This window comes from Chiloscyllium plagiosum, unplaced genomic scaffold (genome assembly GCF_037043375.1).
Source record: "Chiloscyllium plagiosum isolate Xiang-an unplaced genomic scaffold, Cpla_swu_hap1 HiC_scaffold_2, whole genome shotgun sequence".
Lineage (NCBI taxonomy): Eukaryota > Metazoa > Chordata > Chondrichthyes > Orectolobiformes > Hemiscylliidae > Chiloscyllium > Chiloscyllium plagiosum.
The window spans coordinates 75,174,299-75,200,294 of NW_028270140.1; the positions used below are offsets into that span (position 1 = coordinate 75,174,299).

Consider the following 25,996-nt stretch of genomic DNA (forward strand, 5'->3'; position numbering starts at 1 on the left):
AAGCACAGCAGTTGCCATGTTTATTGCTGATGAAAAGCCAGACTGTCAGTAGCCATCTCCAGACTTCTGTGGTACTGTGTGCAGTTCTGGTAGCCCTTTTGTAGGAAGGATATTATTAAACTGGAGAGGCTTCAGAAAAGGTTTTACTGAGGTGTTGCCAGAATTGGAGGGTTTGAGATATAAAAATAGACTATGAAGGCTGGACCTCTTTCAATGGAGCATAGGAGGCTGAGAGGTGACCTTATTTAGCTTATAAAATCATGAAAGGCATAGATAAAATGAATCACAAGGGTCTTTTCTCTAGGGTGGGGGTGTTAAAAACCGGGGGCATATTTTTAGGTGAGAGGAGAAAGATTTAAAAAGGATATGAGGGGCAATTTCTTTAAACAATGGAATGAACTGCCAGAGGAAGTGGTGGGAACAGGCACACAAAATGTCATCACCCCAATCACATGTACAGCCCAGATTCTTGCCCTGCTCTGTAAATTGCAGTGGGTGGCAGTGAGCATATCCTGACTAAAGTGCAAACAGCTCTGCCATTGTTTCTACACGCAGGTTCAAGTGGAGAATAGTTGCCTGAACAACACAGATGGATGCGGTTTCCTGTTGAGAGCCCTTCTCTCTCCCAGCAATATATCCTGCTCTGTAAAGCCTCTGTTTATTTTCTAAGTCATACTGTATGTTAAGGCAAATGCATTCTAGTGTCATCTCAAAGTCCAAGATGAGCTTTCAGAAATGTATCCATACCATCACTAAAACTGTCAATTTCCATAACATCACCCAACCCTGCCTCATCCTTCATTCACCAACTGCTCAAATCCTCATCCATGCCTTGGATATCTCCCGTAATGATTGCTCCATTGCTGTCCTGGTCAACATCCCACGTTTCATAAACCTGAGGTCATCTAAAGCTTTGCTGCTCGTGTCCGGCCATCATATCCTGCTCACCCACCACCCCTACACTCATTGGCTTCTGGTACACCAACACATTGATTTTAAAATGTCAGTCTAGTTTCAGATCATGATTTGGAGATGCCGGTGTTGGAGTGGGGTGTACAAAGTTAAAAAATCACACAATACCAGGTTATAGTCCAACAGGTTTAATTGGAAGCACACTAGCTTTCGGAGCGACGCTCCTTCATCAGGTGATAGTGGAGGGTTCAATCCTAACACAGAATATATAGCAAAAATTTACAATGTGATCTAATTGAAATTATACATTGAAAAATTGATTGTCTGTTAAGCCTTTCATCTGTTAGAATACAGTGATAATTTCACTTCTTTAATGTGTAAATCACAAAACCTTTATTTTTAAAATGTTGCATTCTCGGGTTAGCTGTTAACAATGGTCATAGCTAGACAATATATTGAAGGTGTTGGCCCCCTGTATTCTCTGTCTATGCCATGATATTTAGATTGATTCTAATCTAAAAAGTGAGATAATGGATTTTTACATAAATTCATGCAGTTTTTGAGCTCAGAGTTCTACATGAATGATGCAATTTTTGAGCAGAGTACAATGTTACCCTGCAAGTACAAATTCACCCCACAAAATATATGTGTGAATGTGGGTCTTTGTCTGTCTGTGTGTGTGTGTCTGTCTGGGTTGAGGGTTGTGAATGTGAGAAAGTGTATGCGTGTGTGTGTCTAGTGAGTGCAGAGAGTCTTAAGTCTGTGAGGGGGTGCGTGTGGGAGTGTTGTGTCTGTAAGGGTGTGTGAGTGTCTGTCTGCGCGACAGTGTGTGTGTGTGTGTGTGTGTGTAGGAGTATCTGTGTGTGTGTATAGTGCAATGGTGGTCACCCGTAATGTGACATGAACCCAAGGTCCCGGTTGAGGCCCTCCCTATGGGTACCGAACTTAGCTATCAGCCTCTGCTCGGCCACTTTCCTCTGCTGCCTGTCCCGAAGTCCACCTTGGAGGATGGTCACCCGAAGATCCGAGGCTGAACATCCTGGACCACTGAAGTGTTCCCCAACTGGGAGGGAACCCTCCTGTCTGTTGATTGTTGTGCGGTGCCCATTCATCTGTTGTCGTAGCCTTTGTTCGGTTTCCCCAATGTACCATGCCTCTGGGCATCCTTGCCTGCAACGTATAAGATAGACAACGTTGGCTGAGTCACACGAATAACTGCCATGTACACGGTGGGAGGTGTTCCCACGCGTAATGGTGGTATCTATATCCACACTCTGACACGTCTTGCAGCATCTACCGTGACAGGGTTGTATGGAGTTGTCCTGAGTTTACACAAAGAAGTGAAACTATCACTGTATTCTAACAGAGGAAAGGCTTAACAGACAATCAATTTTTCAATGTATAATTTCAGTTACATCACACTGTAAATTTTTGCTATAAATTCTGTTAGGATTGAGCCCTCCACTATCACTTGATGAAGGAGTGTCGCTCCGAAAGCTAGTGTTCTTCCAATTAAACCTGTTGGACTATAACCTGGTGTTGTGTGATTTTTAACTTAGTTTCAGATCCTTCCATATCCTGACTCTATCCCATCTCCATTACCTCCTCTAGTCCTTTATTCTTGCTGATATCTGTGCTTCTCTCATTTTGACCTTCTGAGTATCTTCCATTTTTATTGATTCGTCTCTGGTTTCTTGGCGGCTGAGTACCTGGTCTATGTGGTGTAGATGATATTCCCTGCTTTTCTGCCCATTTAACTAGATACCCTCCTCTGAAGACACTCCTTTAAATATTATCTCCATGACTTTGCATTCTTCATCTTTTTTAATACCATCTTAAGCAGTTTGGTGTCATATTTAGTTTCATAATGTGCTTGTAAAGTGCATGGGACATTTTATTATTTTAAAGGTGCTATATGAATAAAAGTTGTTCTCTTTCAGGTTTTAGTAAGTAGGAGCTGTTGGGAAGCTGAACCAAAAATAATCTTCAGTATTAGATTGTTGAATATTAGCAGTGCATTAAATATTCTGCAAGTGTATAAATTACACACTGAGTTTTAGCTCAACAATGCTGCAACTCTGCGCAAAGAACACTGGGCCAGATCTTCCGTTAAGCGCAATCCTAACATGAAGTTAATGATGGCCTACCTTTTTCCAACATTGCAGCTCAGTCTCCTGAACCCAGCCGCAGCATAAAAGTGCCACCACTAGTGAAGAGAAAGGGGCCACATTTGGAGTATTGTATGTGATTCTGGTCACCACACTACAGGGAGGATGGTGGACGCTTTCAAGAATGCGCCAAAAAGGTTTACTAGGATGTTACCTGGATTGGCTATTTTGTATTAGCTATAATGAGAGATTAGACAAACTTGGATTGGTTTCACTAGAACCTCATAGGCTCAGGAGTGACCTGATAGGAATATATAAAATCATGAGAAGCATGGTTAGGGTGCATGGTTGGAATCTTTTTTCCAGGGTGGAAATGTCTAAAACCAGATCAAATAGGTTTAAAGTGAGGGAGATGGGGATGGTAGTTTAATGGAGATGTGCAAGGAATGTTTTTATGCCGAGACTGGTAGGTGTCTGTCAGGAGAGGTGGTAGAAGCAGATACAATAGCAATATTTTAGAAGGCATTTAGACAGGTACATGAACAGGCAGGGAATAGAGAGATACGGACCATATACAGGCAGTTGGGATAATTTTAGAATGATATCATTGTCAGCACAAACATGGTGGGCTGAAGAGTTTGTTCCTGTGCTGTACTATTTTATGTTCTAGAAACAATCAAAAAAACCATACTCCCTCTTTATGGAACCACTTTCAGTGTTTAAGTAGATTTTTAAAATGGGTTTTAATGAGTTAGTGAGGGAATGAGAGGGTGAGTAGTCCAGAGGTTGGATAGTCATGGAGTGTAGCTGGGATTGAGGGGTTAGTTGAGGAGGTGGGGGTATTCAAACTGGAGAGGTGATAGGTTGCATTCAGCTGTTAATCACTGAACTACTCCAGAAATTAATAGTGGGACAAGCTAGATTAAATATCCAGGTAAACATCTCACATCAAAGTCTCCAACTTCAGTGTTGTGAACCTTTGGAGAGACTCATGCAACGTAAGTCCGTCTGTCAGAAGTTTACACTTCTCAACCAATTACTGTGCTGTGGGAGATTTCAATGTGCAACAGCAGAACTAACTTGAAATTGAGGTGTGTTTAGAAATGGCAACTTCAGTGACTATATGCTCATGTCTTAAAGTGCAACAACAGAAAGTCGTATGGGGAAAATGTGAAGTTTTTCTCTTGTCCATAACTTTTACCAATATGCTTAATGTTTATTTTTATATTACCAGTTTTAAATCTGAGAATATGTAGAAGTCAAGATGTACAAGCTGGAGTTAGATACCTGCCATTTTGCAGCATAAACTAAGGAGAATAGCTCTGTGGTCTGTTGCAGTAGAGAATGATCTGAAACTTTCATTACTGGGTTAATAGTCCTGGAGTTTGAAAATCCTTGAGTAGGGCTGTTGGGGTTAGATCTCCTTACAGGAGGGAATTTGTTGTGATCTGAAATCACAATGGAGGCTTCTCTTGATTTCTGACTGAATTGGGCTGGAAGATGGGGCTTGTTTTACTGGTAGATTTCTAACATCTCTTAGGGAGGGAAGGTGGGCTGTTCCATGCCCAGCAGCACCTGGAGTAAGATTTAAAGAGCTTTATGTGAAAATTTGTAATTTTTGCCTGGAAGTCAGTGTTTTTATGCCTCCCTTGACCTACCCACCCACACTTTGTCTAATACGTACTGTCACTACATAAGCCTTTTGAAATTTGTCTTCTAATTTTTCTTCAAGAATCCTTCAAATCTGAGGCAGAAAGAATTCTATTAGCTAGTTTGCAGATGATAGATCCTAAAGAATAGAGAATATTGTTTATACTCAAACTAAATTTCCCTCCAAATAACATTGTCATCATAACATGCATTAAAGGCCAACTGTGGTCTGTCCTTGGATATTTCTTTGCATTGATAGGACTGGGCAGTAAAGTTTGTACTGCCAGTTTCTCCTTCCCAACAGCCTACTATTATTGGTTTAGCTGAATCAGGGCTACGTTAGTAAGCTGAAATCGAACTGTATGACATCTAAGATATATGTTTCAGATCGATACAATCCACTTTGTCACAGACGTTTGTTAGATGGTGCCTTTTGAATGTGTTATTTATGGATCTTTAGTTTAAAATTGCTATTTTTAAACCCATTCTAATGCTAACATTTAAACCATAAGTGTTGATACTGTCATCATGTGCATGTGCTTAGGTAGATAGCTATCTGAACAAATATGCTGCTTCAGGTTATTTTAACAGGTGTGTAAATAATTTACTGCCAATTTTTGCGATGAGAAGTAGCATGAAGATTGACTGTGCTCTTTTGGTGTTCTCACCAAAACTGAATTTGATTGAAATTTCAAAAGTGCAGCAAATTATTATTTTATTTTGATGTGATTTAATCTTTTCTCTATTTCCATTGATTTTAATTAGCACCACCTAATTCCCTTGACCTCAATGGAATCCACCAAGGGAAGAAAAAGCTTACAGCTCCTGATATCAGCCTTTCACTTGACCAGAGCGAAGGGTCAGTCCTGTCTGATGATAATCTTGATACCCCAGATGATCTTGACATCAATGTCGATGACCTTGAAACCCCCGATGAGGCGGATTCTCTCGAGTACTCAGGGCATGGTAACGAACTGGAGTGGGAAGGTAAAAAAGTGTTATTGAACAGATTTCTAATATGCATTTTGATATTTTTGAAAATACATCTTCAACTTCTTCCAATTTTTATTACTGCTTTTATTACTTCATCTGCTAAGGATGTGCTTTCTACTGTTTCATCACAAAGGTCACAAATGCAAAGTAGCAATGATGCAAAATTGGGAGTCACACTGAAGTAGATTTAGCTTTATTTTTGCAGCTGTTTCCTGTTTCATACTTTTGTCCTCAAAGAGTAATGTGATGCTATTCAGGTAGACTGTAAGGTTTTTAACTCCATCCTATTAGTTCTATATTTTAATTGCCCTATTGTACTCACTCATTTCTTGAACAATTGAGGTCTGAACCAGTTGAACTGGTTCGAAGCATTTATTCAATTTCCTTTGGCATTAAAAGCTTTAAAATGAAATGATGCTGTAGGCTTCAGAAAGCCATAGCGGATCTCACAGTCTCAGAGTCACAGTTAGGGTGCAGATGGAGGCCATTGTGTCTATTGTACCTGTACCAGCTCTCCATTTGGGGTGATAACTAACCAATGTCTTATGCAAGTTCGACATAACCTCGTTACTGTTGTGTTCTCTAGCCATTTACTAGCGCCTCTGATACTGCATGCTCTCTCTCAATCTATTCTCCCCCTTTAATGACTTATATACCCAAGTGTCTGCTTTTGTACACCTTGAAAAAATATTCCCTCTTCCGTTAACATTTCATGTTTTTTCTACCAAAATGTATCACCTCACAGTCTCCACATTGATGTTCATCTCCCTATCCAGCTGCCCCAACTTCCCTGTAATCTTTTGATGTTCCCCAGAGTACTCTCTTTGCCAATTACACTGATTCTAAGTTTTGTATCCTCAGCAACCTTTATGGAAAATTGAGCAAGAGTGGATGAATGAACGATTGGGTGAATTTGTGAATTGGGAAAGAAAGACATTGTGAGAGATAGTGAGTGAAAGATGAAAAGATGATGCAAGAATGCAATTGAGGAAGAGAGAAGCAGTGCAAGAGGAGTGAGAGAGAGTGGGTGGCGAAATTATGAAAGGAAGGAGATAGTAAGAGAAGGAGGGAAGAAAGTGATGGAACTGATGAATGACGGAGGATGGTGTCAAAGTGGGTAAGGGAGAAGCAGTGTGAGGAGCGAGGGAGGGAAAGAGATAAAGAGAGATTGATGGTGTGAGGAAATGAGAGACTGAGGGAAGCTATTGTGAATGGTATGCGCTGGATTGTGAGAAGGAGACAGTGAGAGGTGAGATGCTGTGAGGGACAGAGGGAAGGATATGAGTGAGAGAAAAATTGTTTGAAATAATGAGTGAGGATGGGAAGATGGTGAGAGAACAAGATTTTAAAGAGTGAAGAAGGAGGGGAGTGAGGCATGCAGTGAAAAAAAGGAGGGAGAGACAGTGAGTATGCATGAGAGAGAGAGAGAGAGACACGGTGGCAGAAAGCGGGATGTGTAAACTCCACACTGTGAAACGTCAGCATCACTATGGCATTTCAAATAGCTGCTTGTCCCTCCATTTTAACTGCTGCTTTTTCAGAGAATGCTATTTCAGTAATTTAAGCCCTTGTGCTCCCCCAAAAATCTTGCTTGCTGTCCATATGTTTCCTGTTGCAAACACTCAGAAATCTGTATTTTTCTGAGAAACTGCATGTAAATGTGAGAGATTGCTGATAATGTTTAGTGTTGGACTTTTTTTTTCTGAAGCCTAATGGAGGGTATCCATCTTTGTCGTGTAGGAAACATAATTTAATGTTTATTATCTTTTATTTAATTGTACTGGTGGATTAAAAGTATTTTTTTTCAATGTTCAGAAATGTTTTGCAGTCATTATAGATGGGGCCCCAAATTTGGCTGGTAAACTATGTTGGAAATTTATCATCTGAAATCAAAGAAATTTTTGTGTTTACTGAGAATACAAAGGAGCCTTTTATTCAGTGACAGCTTGCAGTATAAAATGGATCAGTGCCTCTCATGCAGAAAGTAGCAGGAAGTCTGGAAAGAGAGATCCACATTAATAATTACACACATCACTGAAAAAAAACTGTTCAGTGGTGAAAAGAATTGATATGCAAACTTGAGAGTGAATTCTGTTTTTGTTCTAATACAGTGTTCAGAATATTTGGAAACATTTTTGTTATTGTCCTAAGGTAACCAAATATGACAATCACAAGTGAGAGAAAATAATTTATATCCTGAATATGATTGGTCTGTGCCTCACATCATTCTACATTATTTTTCAGTTCTTTGGTCACTATTTAAGTTCCCTTTTAAGATGAATGAATATTTATTTGAAACAAAATCTTCATCACCTTTATTAATTTCCATTTTGTTAACTGTCTGTCAAATAAATGTAATATTAAAAATGTTCATACAGCTGTAAACCCTCTTTTACTTGCCCAGACTGAGGCCAGTGAAGTCATGGATCCAAAACCATTTTAGGATGTTTTGTGAATCTGAGTAGACATCATTTCATATGGTCTGACTAAAACTCTCCTTCACAGGGATCAAGTTGCCTAGATTTCTAGGGCTGGTTTGTCAATAGTCAGGAATCTTTATTCCAGGTCTGTTGGAATAATGGTTCCAGGCAGTCGATATACAGCTTAGTCACGTCTTAAACTGTACTGGGTGTCTGTTCTAATAGCAGTTCATGATTGATTAATAATTTCCCTCTTTATTGCTGACTGTCTGGTGCAGGATGTAACCCACAAAGTGTAACAAGTAAAATTGTGTGGGAATAATGATCTTTACCATTCCCAAAACTGTATTATAAGTTTGTGGTTAAACCTTGAACAGTGTACTAACAGGAATTTTGGCCCACGGATTATGTGTCAGCTGTGGCTCAGTTTGTAGTGCTCTTGCCTGTGAACCACACAGTCTCAGGCTCAAGTACCACAGCAGGAGTTGTGCACATATTAACCTAGACTGACTCTCAGTACGGCACTGTAAGAGGTATCGCCCTTCGAATGAGATGCTAAATTGACAATGCATCCACTTGTTTAGGTGGATGTAAAAGATCCCATGACAAGGGAGTTATCCTTGGTGTCCTACCTATCCCTTAACCAGCATCACAAATAAGCAGATTCTCTATTTATTATTGTATTGAATCTTCTGAATGTGGTTGTGTTGGTTGAATATGCATGTTATTTTCTGTGATTCTGACACAACTAAAACAGAAGGATTCACTTGCCTATTTTAGCAAGTCACTAACTGTGGCTTTTTTTATTATTTTATATTTTTAATTGTGATTTCAAAATGGTTGAGTAAAGAGGAAACTTAAATTACAAATATTTTTTCAACACACCCATTTGGAACGACCAAGCAGAATAAATTGTCATGCAGTGACTATGTCGTTGTGGTTCTGTTTGCCGAGCTCGGCGAACAGAACCACAACAACGAGCACCCGAGCTACAAATCTTCTCCCAAACTTTGAAGTGACTATGTATGACTGCCTTGCCTTGTTTTGTGCTAATGACTTATTTCTGTTTGTCTGCTCACACAGAACTTGGCTGATGCACAAAGCTAATTAGAAGGAGAGGGTTGGTGTGTATTGGGGAGGTGATGCAGAACTTTTTGACTTGTCAAAAAAAATAGGCTTTTGGGCCATGCAAACGGTGACTTTAGTTGGGAGCACTCCTTTACAATAACAATTCACTTTGAGTCACAGAGATGTACAGCATGGAAACAGACCCTTCAGTCCAACTCGTATATGTCAACTAGATATCCCAACCGAATCTAGTCCCATTTGCCAGCACTTGGCCCATATCCCTCTAAACCCTTCCTATTCACATAGCCAACGAGAGATGTCTTTTGAATTTTGCAATTGTACCAGACTACACCATTTCCTCTGGCAGCTCATTCCATCCACACACCCACCCTCTCTGTGAAAAAGTTGCCCCTTAGGTCCCTTTTATACCTTACCCCTCTCACCCTAAACCTATGACCTCTAGTTCTGGACTCCCCCACCCCAGGGAAAAGATTTTGTCTATTTATCCTATCCATGCCCCTCATGATTTTATAAACCTCTATGAGGTCTCCCCTCAGCCTATTCAGCCTCTCCCTATAGCTCAAATCCTCCAACCCTGGTAACATCCTTGTCAATCTTTTCTGAACCCTTTAAAGTTTCACAACAGCATCCTGATAGGAAGGAGATCAGAATTGCACACAATATTCCAAAAGTGGCCTAACCAATGTCCTGTACAGCCACAACATGATCTCCCAACTCCTATACTCAATGTGCTGACCAGTAAAGGAAAGCATACCAAACGCCGCCTTCACTATCCTATCTATCTGCGACTCTGCTTTCAAGGAGCGATGAATCTGGACTCCAAGGTCTCTTTGTTCAGCAGCACTCTCTAGGACGTTACCATTAAGTGTATAAGTCCTGCTCTGATTTGCTTTCCCAAAATGCAGCACCCCACATTTATTTAAACTCCATCTGCCACTCCTTAGCTCATTGGCCCATCTGATCAAGATCCTGTTTTAATCTGAGGTAACCTTCTTCACTGTCGACTACACCTCCAATTTTGGTGTCATCTGCAAACTTACTAACTGAACCTCCTATGTTCATATCCAAATCATTTATATAAATGATGAAAAGTAGTGGACCCAGCACCGGTCGTTGTGGCACTCTACTGGTCACAGGCCTCCAGTCTGAAAAGCAACCCTCCACCACCACTCTCTGTCTTCTATCTTTGAGGCAGTTCTGTCTCCAAATGGCTAGTTCTCCCTTTATTCCATAAGACCTAACCTTGCTAACCAGTCTCCCATGGGGAACCTTGTCAAACACCTTACTGAAGTCCACATAAATCACATCTACCGCTCTGTCCTTATCAATCTTTGTTACTTTTTCAAAAAGGTACGTGATAAAGCACTGAGTTTCTGTGGGTAAGGTATGCCTTGTACTTCCACAAGACCACAAGCAATTGACCAAGTTTACTATTTGTTTTTCCCCACGGTGACTGACCTGTCCACTGCTGACTGATTACCCTAGTGATGGGAAGAAGCTCAAGTGCTCACTAAAAGGAGCTGGGGCAGGAAGGCCGCTTATGAGCCATTTCTCCCTGGATTTAATCAGTACAAAGAGCAGCGAAACAGTGGGCCCCACCCAGAGCCACCTCCATACTCACATCTCAGGCAGGCATTAAATTCCACAACATGGGTCGAAATATACACTGAAAGAAACAATTGTCCTAATCAGGAGAAATTAATGATTGCAGATACTGGAGATCTGAAGCAAATGTGTGGTGTTGGAAAAGCACAGCCGGTCAGGCAGCATCCGAGGAGTAGGAGAATCGACATTTCGAGCATCCCTGGGACAAAACACACTAAACAATCCCACCGCCCTATGGCCAAACACATCAATGCCCTCTCCCACTCCACCAAGGACGTGCAAGTCCTGGCCTCCTCCACTGGCAAACTCTAGGCACCCGATGCCTGGTGAAAGAGCGCCTCATCTCCTGCCTCAGCACCCTCCAACCACATTGGATCAATGTCAATTTCACCAGTTTCCTCATTTAGCCCCCCCCCTACCCACCTTATCCCAGATCTAACCTTCCAACTCGGCACTGCCCTCTTGAAGTGTCCTACCCATCCATCTTCCTTTCCACCTATCCGCTCTACCCTCCTCTCTGACCTATTACCATCACCCCCACCTTCATCTACCTATCGCATTCCCAGCTATCTTTCCCACCCCTCCCCCACCCACCTCTCCCATCCCCATTTATCCTGGACCACACCCTCATTCCTGATGAAGACCTCCTGCTCAAAACGTTGACTCTGCTGCTCCTCGGATGCTACCTGATTGGCTGTGCTTTTCCAGCATCAGTCCAAATTGCAGTTCTTTTTTCTGTTTCGCACTCTTGCTGTGCTTCTCAGGTTTTACTCCCATGCGTGGATACTCTTGTTACTACCTCTGTCAGTTCACCTTCTTTATTAAGTAATATGGTTTGTCCATCCTGCACAATATATACGGCAGAGTTCTGAGGAGGGAGTCACTTGTCCCTGAACGTTGACTCTGATTTCTCTCTGTAGATAATGCCAGACCTGCTAAGCTTTTCCAGCAATTTGTTTTTGTTTCTGATTTCCAGCATCTGCAGTTATTTTGGTTTTTAATACATAAACCTGATTCTTTTTAGAGTTAGTTCCATCTAGTGGTGAAAAATGAGCCCATCTGTCTCAACCTGAATAATCTGATGTCTAAATCAGATCGGTCTGTAGTACTGTCAGGTAATCACTAATCAGCTCTGAAATATTTGTCAATGGGAGGTGTGAATCTTTCTACTCCGCCTTAGGTAACATTGCAACCTAGAAACAGGAGCAGGAGTAAATATTCAATCCTTTTGATCCTGTTTCAAGATCCAGTGCAATCATGGTTAATCTACTTCAAGTCCAGTTTCCTCCATATCCCATAATTCTCTGAGATTATTTATCTATCAATCTCAAGTCTTAGTTATAGCCCATGATGGAAAATCCAAAACCATCCAGGGTAGACAATTCCCATGATTTGCAGTCTGTCTCAAAGAAATTCTTATGAATCCCTGCATGAGTGACTCCATAGGGCTGTGCCCTATGTTCTGCATTCCCAAGCAAGAGAAGCAACCTCTCTGTCTTGTCAAGCCTCACTAAAACCTTATACCTTTCAATGAGATTACATTTCATTATTCTAAACTCATTTGAATATAGACCCATTTTACTCAGCTTCTCATCATATGTCAACTTTCTCATCCCTGGAACCAATTTAATAAGCCTTCATAATTGCCAATTCCAATATCTTCCCTTCGCTGTGAGACCAAAACTGCACAAACTATTTCAGATGTGGCCTCAACAAACTCTTATAAAAGTGTTACAAAAGTTCTTTATTTTTGTACTACAATCCCTTACAATCAGGTCCAACATACCATTTGCCTTCCTAATTTTCTTGCTGTACAAGCATGCTAATTTTGTGTTCTGACTGAGTACAAAATCTCTCTGCACGTAAATATTTAAAAGTTTTGCATCTTTAAATAATATTCTGTTTTTCTTTTCTTGTGACTAAGGTGGATAGCCTCACACTTTGCCACATTTTTGTCCATTTAACACATTTAATTTATATGTATCCCTTTGTAGCAACTTTTTGAATGAACATTTAGAGGACGCATCCATTTTGTATTGTCAGCAAACTTAGCTACATTACTCTGTCTCCATATCCCAGTTCTTGAATATCAGTTGTAAATAGCTTAATCTCCAGCAATGATTGTTGTAGCACTTCTCTAGTTATAGCCTGCCATCTTGAAAATGCTACTTTATCACTACTATACTATTTGTCTGTTAACCAGTCCTCCATCTATGCTAGCATATTACACCAACTCCATAAACCCTGATGTATTAAACTTGTGTAGTTCTTTATGCCTTTTAGAAATTCAAATATATCTGTCTACATGTGCAGCAACATTCCCAAAAATATCTAAGATTGTCAAATAGTTTCTTAAACTCTGTTAACTTTATCTGATAGTTTTTCTAATGCATTTAAGACTTCCTGAACAAAAGATTCCCAAATTTTCATCATAACCGATGTTCAGCTATCAGGCCTGCAGTTCCCTGTTTTATCTGTTATTCCTGTTATTAACAATGGGTTTTATTTGATGATTATTGTTTACGACTGCACTCAATTCAAGGTAAAATGGTGTTGTAAATACCGACATATACTGTGTATCTGAGCAGAACCTGGGCGGCTTGGTTACTGTGGGACTGCAAGGTCCAGGGTACTAGTTACCAAAGGCAAGGCATAAAATGTTCACAACTAAAACAAAGCAAAAACAGGTCGGCTAACTGTTGTTACAACCAAGTGAGGAGGGGTCATGGGTTCCTGTCTTTATTTTCAACTCCCTCTTGATCAGATGCAGCAAATCCTTTTATTCTAACCCTTTTTAACACATTAGAATTTATTGATTTGGGCTAACTCGATCAAAAATCAATGAGAGCCAATTCCTGAGTGAAAGCGATTGTTATTTAATTACCTGAAAAAAATAAAATGTGACAACAAACCATAGGTAATAAACTCTCAAAGAAGTTGCGGTAGACTGGTTATTTAATATAGACAGGAAGGGAAAGACTGTTGGGGTTTACAATTTTTCCATAAGTCATTGAGTTGCAAGAGTGAAACCTCAATCCCAACTATTTAGCTGCACTCCTTCCTAGGAGTGGCAAAGCTTGCAGGTACTTATGATATGGGGTGGCATGGTGGCTCAGTGGTTAGCACTGATTCCTCATAGGGTCAGGGAGCCAGGTTTAATTTCACCCTCAGACGACTGTCTGTGTGGAGTTTGCACATAGTTCCCGTGTCCGCGTGGGTTTCCTCCCACTGTCCAAAGCTGTGCAGGTCAGGTGGATTAGCCATGCTAAATTGCCCATAATGGCCAGGGATGTGCAGATAGGTGAATAGCCATGGGAAATGCAGGTTGGAGAGTAGGGGCTAGGTCTGGATGGGATGGTCTTCAGAAGGTTATATGCAATATTTGCCTGTCTTCTACCAAGAACCTCCATGTTATTTTGCCACAAGAAAGTTTTAGTTCTGTTCCTGACCTTCACATTCTTTACTGTTCTTTTTCAATTGATCGCATGTTATCAGAAGGTCACTGTGGACTCAATGGCCTGAATGCTCTGCTTCCATACTGTAGGGACTCTGTGGTTCGATGATGTCCTAACATCAGAGGTTTTTCCAAGTTGTTTTTATTTCACCAGTACTGTTTACTATGATCGAGAGTGAGGGAGAGAGGAACTTTCTGTATTCTTGCTATATTCAGTACATGTTGATTGTTTTCAATCTCTCTGTTGCTCCAAACAATTTGAATTATGGTTTGTTAGTATATTTCCTGACCTGCTCAATGTCTTTTCCAAACTAAACAGTGCAGATAACTTCACATATTGAAGATGAAAAACTATAATGCAAGTGCAAATAAAACAAAAAAAAAATCTTTTTTTCTGAAACTTCACTGAGTTCCAGTGCCTCTAGATTAAAAGTGGTAATTCCAAGGCAGGCAGTTTTTGTCAATTCCATGTGGGTTCTTGGGCTTGTGAGATGTTTGCAGCAGTCATTTTAAGTCAGCATGTCTTTTTTTTTAAAACTGTTTTGGTCTGTAAAAGTCTTGGATATTGAAAACAAATGATGAAAGTTGAATATTGATGGTCCATTTTCACCAGAGCCATAACAATAGATGTTTCATGTTTTTGAACAGAGGAGAGGGCTCTCAGAAAGACCAAAGAATACAGCTAGTCAAATCAGTGTAGATGAGTGTGCTGCTTTCTGTGGACATTTTAAAAATGACCTTCCTAGGCCAGCATTTGTTCACATCCCAGTCGCCCTGGAGAAAGTACTGGTGAGCTGTCATCTTGAACCATTGCAGTCCATGTGATGCAGGTGCACTTGCAATGTTGTTCGGAAGGGAGTTTGAGGATTTTGATCCAACATTAATGAAGGAACAGCAGTGTAGATCCAAGTAGAATGTTGGGTTCCGTGGAGGGGAAGTTGCAGATGGTTGTGGTCCCATGTGTCTTCTGCCCTTGTCCTTCGAGATAGTAGAGGTTGTTGTTTTGGAAGGTGCTGTTGAAGGAACTGTGATGAATGGCTCTTTGCATCTTGTTGATGGTCCATACTGCTGCTACTCAATGTCTTATAATCATATTTACCACACACATTCTTTACTATGAGCTGACTAATTGCCTTAGTGCTCAATAAATACAGTATTGCAAAATAACTTAAATTATCGTTAGTTACTTCCAATAAATATTATCCAAGGAAGTCATCATGAAATGTTCTGCAAACTTCTTTTTAAGATTGCTTTTGTAAATTAGCAAAACTACAGTTGAAACTAAATAGTAATGAAGACTGTCATCTTTGATAATGCTTTACATGTCAATTTGCTCTAGCTTCAGGCATTTGTAATTTGCCCTCGTGCTATCTGCCTCCAAGAAACTTGTTTATGTTATGTCTCTAAAATTATAGGTCTTGTCTCCATTGTTACTTCTGCATTGAATCTGCTCTTATTTCTGTATAATGATAGTCATAACTGCTAATTGCTTTGTTTATTGCTGCGGCAAAGTAGTAGTGCAGCAGAACTGTCTCTTGCTTCTAACAACCCAAATTTGTCTTTCATCATTAAAAATGTAGACTATCTTGGTCTTCATGATTTGATAAAGAATTAGAATGGTGTTGTTGTGATTCCAAATTATGTCATCACTGGAAAGATCAGATCCCAGACTGAAATTTGGCTTGATAGATCTCATCTTGTATTTTTATTTTGGTCTTTCACTGAAATGCAAGCACCAAATGCTGCAGGTTTTGTTAGTAGAGTTTATTGCACAGAAGAACTGAAGATATAGTAGAATAAACCAAGACATTTACATATAACACAAGTTAAAAGATTTCAAAACATGTTAAAAAAAAATCTTGTTAACCTCAAACAACATCCCTTTACAGTGCTCAAATACCAGAGAGAAATCCTTTTTGTATCACACTTAGGGTTTGACTTAGCTTGGATTTAATTACCGGATTGTAACAATTTGATCACCTCTTCCTTAAATCTTCATACAATCGAGTTTAAGCTTTCTCAGCTTCAACTAACGCCTCCACGGTTGTAACCAAACATTTGTGATTTGGAACTTGAAAGCTAAATTTGTATCACTGATGTAATGTATTCTTACCAGTTCTAAACTGTCTGTTTTCTTGAGGAGCATCTTCAGGTAAAACCTCTGCAAAACTGAAACTAAAAAGTATTCTTTGAGTTGTGGCTGTTTCTCCAAAATCAGAAAAAAAATCCTGAGCCTTCTAACTGAAGCTTGTTTATTTTATTAATTTGTAACACTTTCCTAAGCAAAATAAAACCTGTTACTCTCTTTAAAAAAAAACTTGCTCTCATGCAACCTTTCTAAAATAAATCACCATGGCTGCAGAAATATGTGCAAGATAATTATTAAACCACTTCATATTCATTGACTAAACATGGACAGTGTTAGTTCAAAATCCCAATTCTGAACTAAATGATTTTAAAATATGTACAAATTACACATACACTGTCATTTAAGGAAGACAATATTTGAGGTCAGTCCTGTGTGGGTCCAAGTTATATACACCTGAGAAATGATAGTAAATAATAGCACAACATAAAATATACATTGGAAGGATAAACGTTAACTAGCTCACCTACATGTGACAAACTTTGCTGAACATAATGGTAAGATTCAATTTGCATGGTACTGCTGGTTAGTCCAAAACAGATTTCATTTTCGGCCCACGCTGTCTATTTTTATCAGTCAAATTATCACTGCGTGGGTGAGTCAAGGACATGTTTATATCTGTTTTCTTTGATGGAAAATCAATGATTAAGGGTTAAGAGTTGGTGAAGTAAAAGAGGACTAGTTGTGCCTTTTTTGTCAATAGCAAGAATTGAGAGGAGAAAAATGGGAAGAAGATGCCAAATGTAAAATGCTAAACTGTATTTTGTTTTGAAATATTCACGGTGACAGCTGCTTCTATCAAGAATGAAGTGAGGAATCAGTGACCAGAAAAGAGAAATTATTTGCCACATTACATGTTTGACAGATGGGAAGGCCAATATACACACACTGCTAAATAGGACGAGAAGTACAATTCTGTAGATCTATTGAAACAACAACTGTTTTATAACGCAGCCATTTTTTAGTCATTTTTCAGCATGCACTTAACATGAACAAACTCCTTAAAATAGTGTAACTTGATTGTATTTAATACTGATGTTATGCTGAAACATCCTGGTGAATGACGACCTTTTGTCATTTAATTTCCACTGCTTTCCACACTGTTGCAAACCTTCTCTTTTGTTCTTTTCTTCCCTGCTACGTCCTATCTCTCCCTCTACTGTTTTTGACATTATATTTTTTCTCACTTGAAAGATCTTGCCTGACCTGTCCTTATCTTCAATTTTTAAGATCTAAAGCATATTCCATTACACAATGTTGCTTGTGTTGAAGCATGTTATATAGGTTTTCAACTAAATGTTATTGGTTACTTTTCTTAATGTGGAAATATTTATTAAATGTTTCTTTGTTTTAGATGAAACACCCAGTGCCACTCATATTGGAAAAGAAGTGGTAGAACCTATACCAGAATATACTGCTGAAGAAGAACGCACAGATAATCGGTTATGGAGAACTGTTGTCATTGGGGAACAAGAACATAGGATTGACATGAAGGCTATTGAACCTTACCGAAGAGTTGTCTCTCATGGGGGTAAGTCAGTTCATCAAATCATTTGTGTTTATGATGTAAAATAAAACATAGAACTTAGATCTGTGATTTTATATTGTATTGTTTACTTGACTTGACTCCATTGTCATTTCTTGTGAAGTGAATTTTTTTTAAAAGTTCCATTAATGTAGAGCAGCAAGTTGACCTTCTGTTTTGCTTTCAAAATATGTCAACATTTTGTTGTTCACTTCTTGTTCTACAGTACTTTAGCTTTCCACTCATCTATTTTAGACCAGGGCAATATATCCCAAGACATTGTAAACACTAATGAGTCTCCTTTGGCTTTGCTTAGTCAGTTAGTGGAAGTGAAAATGTCTTTCACCTGTATATGTTATAAATTGCAGAGGTACATGTGTGATTTACACCAAGAATAGATATACTGCTTCCTGGTATTGGAATTATGCCATGAATTACCACACACTCTCTGCATGGGTCTCTGCCACAGTGTGATAAAATAGGTTCAAGCAACTTTATCCAGGAGATTAATTTTCAACTACAGACAAGGCAGAAGTCTAATTTAGGAGTAATAGAAGGTACATTGCTTCCAAAAACCGAAGACACAGGAGAAACTCAACAAGTCTGGCAATATGTTGTGACCTAGATAAGGATATTACTATTTTAGTTTAGGTGTCATCTCTAAAACCTATGTTTGTAATATTGTTACTAAATGATGGCCAGATGAAATAGTTACGAACTTAACTTTTTCTGTAGTTCAAGATTGCTCAACAAGTGTAAACATCATCTGACTATCTACCCTCTCAAGACTCTTCAGAAACTTGTATTGTTTCAAGAAGATCACTCCTTGTTTTTCTAAATTATAATGAATAAAAGCCTAACTTGTTTAGCCATCCTTGATAAGTCAATCCCTTTAAATACACGGACCAAAATTGTGCACAGTACTTGTGATGCTGCCTCATCAACTCCATGTACAATTTTAATAAGACATCCCTATTTTAAACACTGACCCTCTAGCAATAAAAGCCAAACTTCCATTTACCTTTGTCATTACTCACTTCACCTGCATGCTTACTTTTTGCACTTTATACACAAGAACAACCGAATCCCTCTGTTTTGCATCAGTTTGGAGTCTCTATTTTACTAACTGTCTGGCCATTTTTGAATCTTCTGACCAAAGTATATCACTTCTCCCTTTCTTACATTAAACTCCATCTGCTACAGTTTTGCCCCTCACTCAACCTGTCTGTGTATCCTTGCAGATTCCTTGTGTTCTTATCACAAAATGCCTCTAAATATTTTTGTATCATTGGCAAATTTGGATGCATTACACTTTGCCCCCTTCCTTCAAATCAATTGAGACCTCGGACTGATCCTTCTGGCACTCCACTGTTTGTGTGTTTTAAACCTGTAAAAGGCCCATTAATCCACATTCTGTATTTTGTGTGTTAACTAGTCCTTAATCTATTCTAATAAATTACCCCATAAAACATAGAAACAGAACTAGGCTACTCAGCCCATGAAGCTTGCTCCACCATTCAATGAGACCATGGTTACTCAGATAATCCTCAACTCCACTTGTCTACCGTTTCTCTTACAGATTAAAAATCTTTCCACTTCGGTCTTGAATATACTAAATGACCAGTCTTATCCGTATTCTGCGGTAAAGAACTCCATGGATTCACTACCCTCAGAGAAAAGGGATTCCTCCTCCTTTCTACCATAAATATGTGACTCCTTATTCTGAGATTATGACTGTCCTTTACTCTCCCACAAGAAGAAGCAAAATTTCTGCATCTATCCTGTCAAGTCCTTGAAAAATCTTGTATGTTTCAATAAGGCTGTATCTCATTCTTCTAAATTCCAATGACTACAGGCCCAACCTGTTCAATCTCTCCACTCAAGACAGTCCCTCCATTTCTGGTACATCCTTCCTTAGACAAGGGGTCCAAACCCATGCGTAGTATTCCAGCTGTGGTCTAACTAGTGCCTTATATAGTTTTAGCAAAACCTCCCTACTTTAATTTTCCAGTTCCTTTGAAGTAAAGGCCAACATTCCTTTTGTCTCTCCTGTTATCTGGTGAACTTGGATGCTAGTTTCTTGTTATTCATAGACAAGGACTTGCAAATCTTTCTGTTCTATAACATCTTGCAGTCATTCGCCATCTAAATGAAATTCAATTCTTCTGTTCTTCCTGCCAAAGTACATAAGCTCACATTTTCTCCATTATGTTCCATCTGCCAAGCTTTTGCTCACTTACTTAAACTGTCTATATTCCTCTGCAGACTCTTTGTCAGCACCTTGCCTTACCAATATTTTTGTGTCATCTGCAAATATGTGCATAATACATTCACTTCCCTCATCCCACTCATTAATATATAGTCTAAGTACTTGTGGTCCTATCATTGATCCTGTGGCACTCCACCAGTCACAAGTTACTGTACTTAAATGAGCCCCTCATCTTAACTTTGTATCTTTTATTAGTTAACCAATCCTCTATCCGCGCTGATACTACCTTCACTACCATGGCTCTTTTCTTATTAAATAACTTTATCAAACCCTTTCTGAAAATACATCTATTGCTTTCCCATTATCTATCCTGCTTGTAACTATTTCAAGGAACTTTAGCAACTTCATCAGGTATGATTTCTACTTCTTGATACACTGCTGATTCTGCTTTGTCATATAATGTATTTCTGAATCCTCTGCTGTTATCCCCAATACTGTGAGTTGCTATCTTGTGCAATAACCCTTTATGTGTCATTTTGTCAAATGCCTTCTGAAACTCCAAATATATTACACCTCCGGTTACCTTTATCAATTCTGCTTGTTGTACCCTCAAATAACTCTAGCAAGTTTGTCAAGTGTAATTTCCCTTTCCCAAAGCTACTTTGACTCTGTTTGATTGCAATAAGCTTTGCTGAATGTGCTGCTATTTTATTCCTTAATTATAGATTCTAGCATGTTTCCAGTCACAGATACTAGTCTAACTGGTCTATCATTACCTGTTTTCAGTGCTCCTCCCTCCTTAAACAAGGGCATCACATTAGCTATTCTCCAATCTGAGTTCTGGAATGTTTTGACTAATGCCTTCACTATGTCTGCAGCCACTTACTTTAAAAGCTATAATAATTGTAGTGCCCTTCTCATGCATCTTCATTATTTGATGATTTATATTTTGTCCAACAGTGAGACAAGTGTTTGGGGGCTTGTAGACGATTTGCACCAATGACGTCTTAGCTTTGCCATTCCTTATTTTGACCCAAACTAATTTCACATTATAACCTGTTATATCTATATCAGTACTACCCACTGTGCTGTATACTATACATAATATAATGTAGTGCCTCACCCCTTTTTTATTTTTGTCTATTAAGACTTTTGAATTGTGGATTGGAAGGGGTTACATTTCCATAGTTTTCTGCCTGAACATAAGTATACCTTGTTTCTACTGCTTGTTTGGACTTTTCATGGTACCAGTACAATGGCTTTATTTATTTTATTTCTCAGGATGTAGGTGAGACAAACAAGGTTGCTCCCATCTCTTGTTGTATTAAGATGTTTTTAGTCAGTTTAGTCCTTGAACCTAAGTAATCCTTGGGTGACATTCTCAAAATGATGTTAGGCAATGATTTGCAGAATATAGATTGAATGACAAAAAAAGAAATAGTGATACATGTTCAGTTCAGAATGATATTTGACTTAGCAAAGAGTGTGGAGGTGATGGTACACTCATTTCATTGTTCTTTTCCATCTTGCTTGGAAAGGGATGTTATTCTAAACTAATTGTTACATTGCATCTTACACATTAAAAGTAATAAGTTGTTTTAAGGAACTTGACCGAAGCATCATAGAACAAATTTGTCATGGAGTCACCTAATGACATAATAGGTTAAGCCCCTAAAAGTTTGATCAAAGAGACAGATTTTAAGGGTAGTCTTAAAGGTAGAGAAGTGGAGAGGTGCAATAAGAGTATTCTGGAGCTTGTGACTATGGCAAATGAAGGCACATTCATTAGTAGTTGAGATGCTGTAACTGAAACTAAGGTTACTCAAGAAATTAGTTCTCCAAGGATAAAGTCGGAGGAGATTATAAAAAAAGGCCATTGGATGGATTTGGAAAATAAAACTGAGAATTTTAAAATCAAGATGCTGTTGACAGGGAGTCACTGTCAAACTACACACAGAGATGACAGGAGAATGAAACTTAGTACAAGTTAAGACACAGTTAGCAGAGTTTTGGATGACTTCAAGTTTAGACAGGAGAGAATATTGGAGACCAACCAGATGTACACTGCAATATTCAAGTTGGAGGTAACAAAGGTATGGAAAGTTTCAACTGCAAAAGAGCTGAGAAAGTATGAAATTGAGTGATACGGTGATAACAATAGCTTAGCAATGGAGAAAGTGAGGACTGCAGATGTTGGAGATCAGAGTCAACAAGTATGGTGCTGGAAAAGTACAGCTAGTCAGACAGCATCCAAGGAGCAGGAAAGTTGACATTTTGAGCATTAGCTCTTCATCAGGAATGGGGTGGGGGTGGAAGGGCAAGGGGGCTGAGAGATAAATGGGAGGGGATAGGGCTGGGGAAAAGTATCTGGGAATGCGATAGGTAGATGAAGGTGGGGGTGTGATTGGTGATAGGTCAGAGTGGAAGGAGAGCGAATAGGTGGGAAGGGCAATGAGCAAGTAGGATATTTCAAGAGGGCAGTGCTTGGTGGTGGAGGAGGCGCAGGACTTGCATGTCCTTGGCAGAGTGAGAGGGGGAGTTGAAGTGTTCGGCCACAAGGTAATGGGGTTGGTTAGTGCATGTGTCCCAGGGACGTTCTCTGAAGCGTTTCGCAAATTGGCATCCTGTCTGCCCAATGTAGAGTAGACCACGTTGAGAGCAGTGGGCACTGTAGGTGATGTGTGTGGAGGTACAGGTAAATCTCTGTTGGCTGTGGAAGGATCATTTGGGCCCTTGGATGGTTGTGTTTGGGGGGGGGGGGGGAAACGCGGTGGTGGTTGTGGGCACAGGTTTTGCACCTCTTAAGGTGGCAAAGGAAGGTGCCAGGAGTGGATGGTGAGTTGGTCGGGGAATGGACCCCTAACAAGGGAGTTGCTGAAGGAATGGCCTCGGCAGAACGCAGATAGAGGTGGGGAGCAAAATATATCCCTGGTGATGGGGTCTGTTTATATGTGGGGGAAATGTTGGAGGATGATGCGATGTATATGGAGGTTGGTGGAGTGGAAGGTGACGACCAAGGGAGTTCTGTCCTTGTTGCGCTGGGATTTCAACGTGGGTTTCAAGGGCCGTGGTGCAGGAAGTGGATGAGATGTGCTGGAGGGCATCGTTGACCACATGGGAGGGGAAATTGCAATCCTTGAAGAAGGAGGCCACCTGGGATGTTCTGTGGTGGAATTGGTCCTCCTGGAAGCAGATACGGCAGAGGTGGAGGAACTGGGATTAGGGGATAGCATTTTTACAGGAGGAAAGGTGGTATGAGGTGTAGTCCAGGTAACTATGAGAGTCTGTGGGTTTGTAGTAGATGTCCATGTTGAGTTGGTCGCTGGAAATGGAAATGGAGATGGAGAGGTCCAGAAAGGGGAGGGGGGTGTCCCAGATGGTCCAGGTGAACTTGTGGTCAGGGTGAAAAGTGTTTGTTATTTTGCTCAACTGTCCAACCTCCTCGTAGGGAGCATGAATACAGTCAGTGATATAATGGAGGAAGAGGAGTTGATGTAGCTGCAGAAGATGGACTGTTCCGTGTACCCAACAAAGCAGCAGGCATAGCTGGAGCCCATGCAAGTGCCCATGGCAGCCCCTTTGGTCTGGAGTAAGTGGGAGGATTTGAAGGAAAAATTGTTGAGGCCCCTGCAAAATGGAGCAATTCTGTACTGTCTTTACAGTATTTGTTGATCTTTTTCATGTTATGATAATGAAGATCTACTTGGCTTATTGATCAACAAATATTCTCATTAAGGTTTCATGGAAAATAGATTTATCACATAATGACATTTTTGTCCAGAAATTTAAAATTGTCTTCATTGCAACCTGGTTCTGACTTTCCTAGCTGTCAACTTTGCACACCTAACTTGATATTTTTAGCTGTTTCAGCCACATACCCTATTTTGTTTTGCTAGTTATAATACATTAAGATCAAAGTCATGGAAAATTTCCAATTTCTTGCTTTGACAGTGCAGTATCTTTATTTTAAATTCATTTGCATTTGTCAACATGTCTGAGAAAGTCTTAAGAGAGTAAGCTGATTGTAGAGACTGCTTTGTGGATCCAGATAAGCTCTTTAAAAGTGTCAGCAAACTAGCCTAGAATTTAAAACACGGAATATCCTGAAAATTTATTTCTATTGGACTGGATGCATAGGTAGAGACAAGAAAGTGGACTAAAAAGTTAAGTGAGGCAATGTTCACATGAAAAATATCACATTGCTGCTTCTATAACAAAAATTAAAATATTAGTCCTGATGATTTGGAACATTAACAGACTTGGTATGCAGTAAGTATGATCCAGTGTTCCAATTTCTCTGTCTATAATGTCCTTCATACTTTACTGCATGTCCAATTAGAGTATGTTGCAAGGATTATGGTGGCTGCAATCTGGTTTCTAAAGTTGATTAGTTGTTTGAAAGGACAGTTTTAAATCATTGACACAATAAACAGAAGCAAGAAGGCATAGAAAAACTGATAAAAATTGCTGTCAGTGGGATTATACACGTGATTGTGCTGCATCACTTTCAGCTCTGAGTTTTGTGTTCTATGAACACTTCTCTCAACTGGAGTAATCTCAGTGCAGTAACTGTTAATTAAACAAGTTACCATCATGGGTGTATTTTATAGTCTACCATGACTTCAATCACTACAAGTTTATCTCCTATTAAAATGATATACTAGCCATTTTCATCTATTCAAATTTTGGAAATATTTCAGTTTGTTCCTTTTGCTGTCATATTTCCTTTTGGCAGTATTACTGTATAGGTTAGTGTCCTGCTCTGTCTTTTCAGTCTCTTATCCAGAAATGTAATAATGCAGGAATAGAATTCTGTCTTTGAAACTGTTCCACCATTTAATTAGATAACAATTGATATTTAACCCTTAATAACTCTGTATGACAAAAATGTATAAATCTCTGTTCTTAACAGCTTTTTAGTACAGGGCATTACAGAATTCTGCTCTTTGTGGGCAGAAATACATTCAGGTATTACCGGTTAACTGTTCTATTTTAATTTTATGCCTTATTCTACTGTATTGGAATTGGACAAATTAACTGGCCCTTTCATGGAGCCAATATAGGCAAGACAGACAGAATAATCCCCTTCTGTGCTGTATAGTAAACCAATAAAATGATAATTCTAACATTTCAGAAAGGTTCTTTTGTTTAAAGAGGGTAAACAAATGGTTCTCCATTTAAATAAAAGCAAATTACTACAGATGTTGGAAATCTGAAATATAATCAGAAGGTGATGGGGATTTGGAGAGAGCAACAAACTTTATGCTTTAAGTCAAATGTAACTTCTGTTCAAAAAGGAAAACCATTTTACATTTTCGTGCCTGGAGAAGTTGCCCTGCTACCAGATTAACAGCACCATTATTTCCCAATCTACGGGACAGTGAGGAGTTTATAGGTATTCATTCAGAAAATAGCAACTACTATTGATTGAGGCAGGGTGAAGGGGAGCCATAAAATTTATTTTAGAGCCTGTTTCAGAAGGATAATTACTTAGAAAATTTTAATTGTAATGTAGGTGATGGCTAGTCATACCATTTTCTGAAAAAGTCCTATCAGAAAAATTGAGCATTCTATCATACTCTAAAATGTTCAACACTGTAGCAGACATCAGTCAATGTCAAATGGTATAATCTAAACAAATCATGATCACAGATGATTGTGCTCAAGGAGTCAAGTGTTTGAAGGTGACAACAGCCTGTAAAATTTGAGAGTTTTTCAGTCATACAGGCATCAAATAATCTTTCGGGTTATGATATAAACAAAAATAAACAGACTTTTTTCTTTCCAGCAGGTTTCCTCAGCCCTTTATATTCAAATGACATGTCATTCTTCATTTTTATCATTCTCTGACACCAGTATGCCAGTTCTGCCAGGGTGACCTCTAT

At 39.3% G+C, this 25,996-nt stretch overlaps 1 protein-coding gene across 2 annotated transcripts in view; it reads left to right on the forward strand.

Moving 5' to 3' along the window:
* Positions 1–25,996, forward strand: part of LOC122561080 (protein prune homolog 2-like) — a 435,917-nt gene that overhangs the window by 358,693 nt on the left and 51,228 nt on the right. For both annotated transcript variants that reach the window (XM_043712461.2, XM_043712468.2), the window contains exons 11-12: positions 5,436–5,657; positions 17,732–17,908. In XM_043712461.2, coding sequence (XP_043568396.2) covers positions 5,436–5,657; positions 17,732–17,908 — 399 coding nt within the window. The remainder of the gene's footprint in view (positions 1–5,435; positions 5,658–17,731; positions 17,909–25,996) is intronic.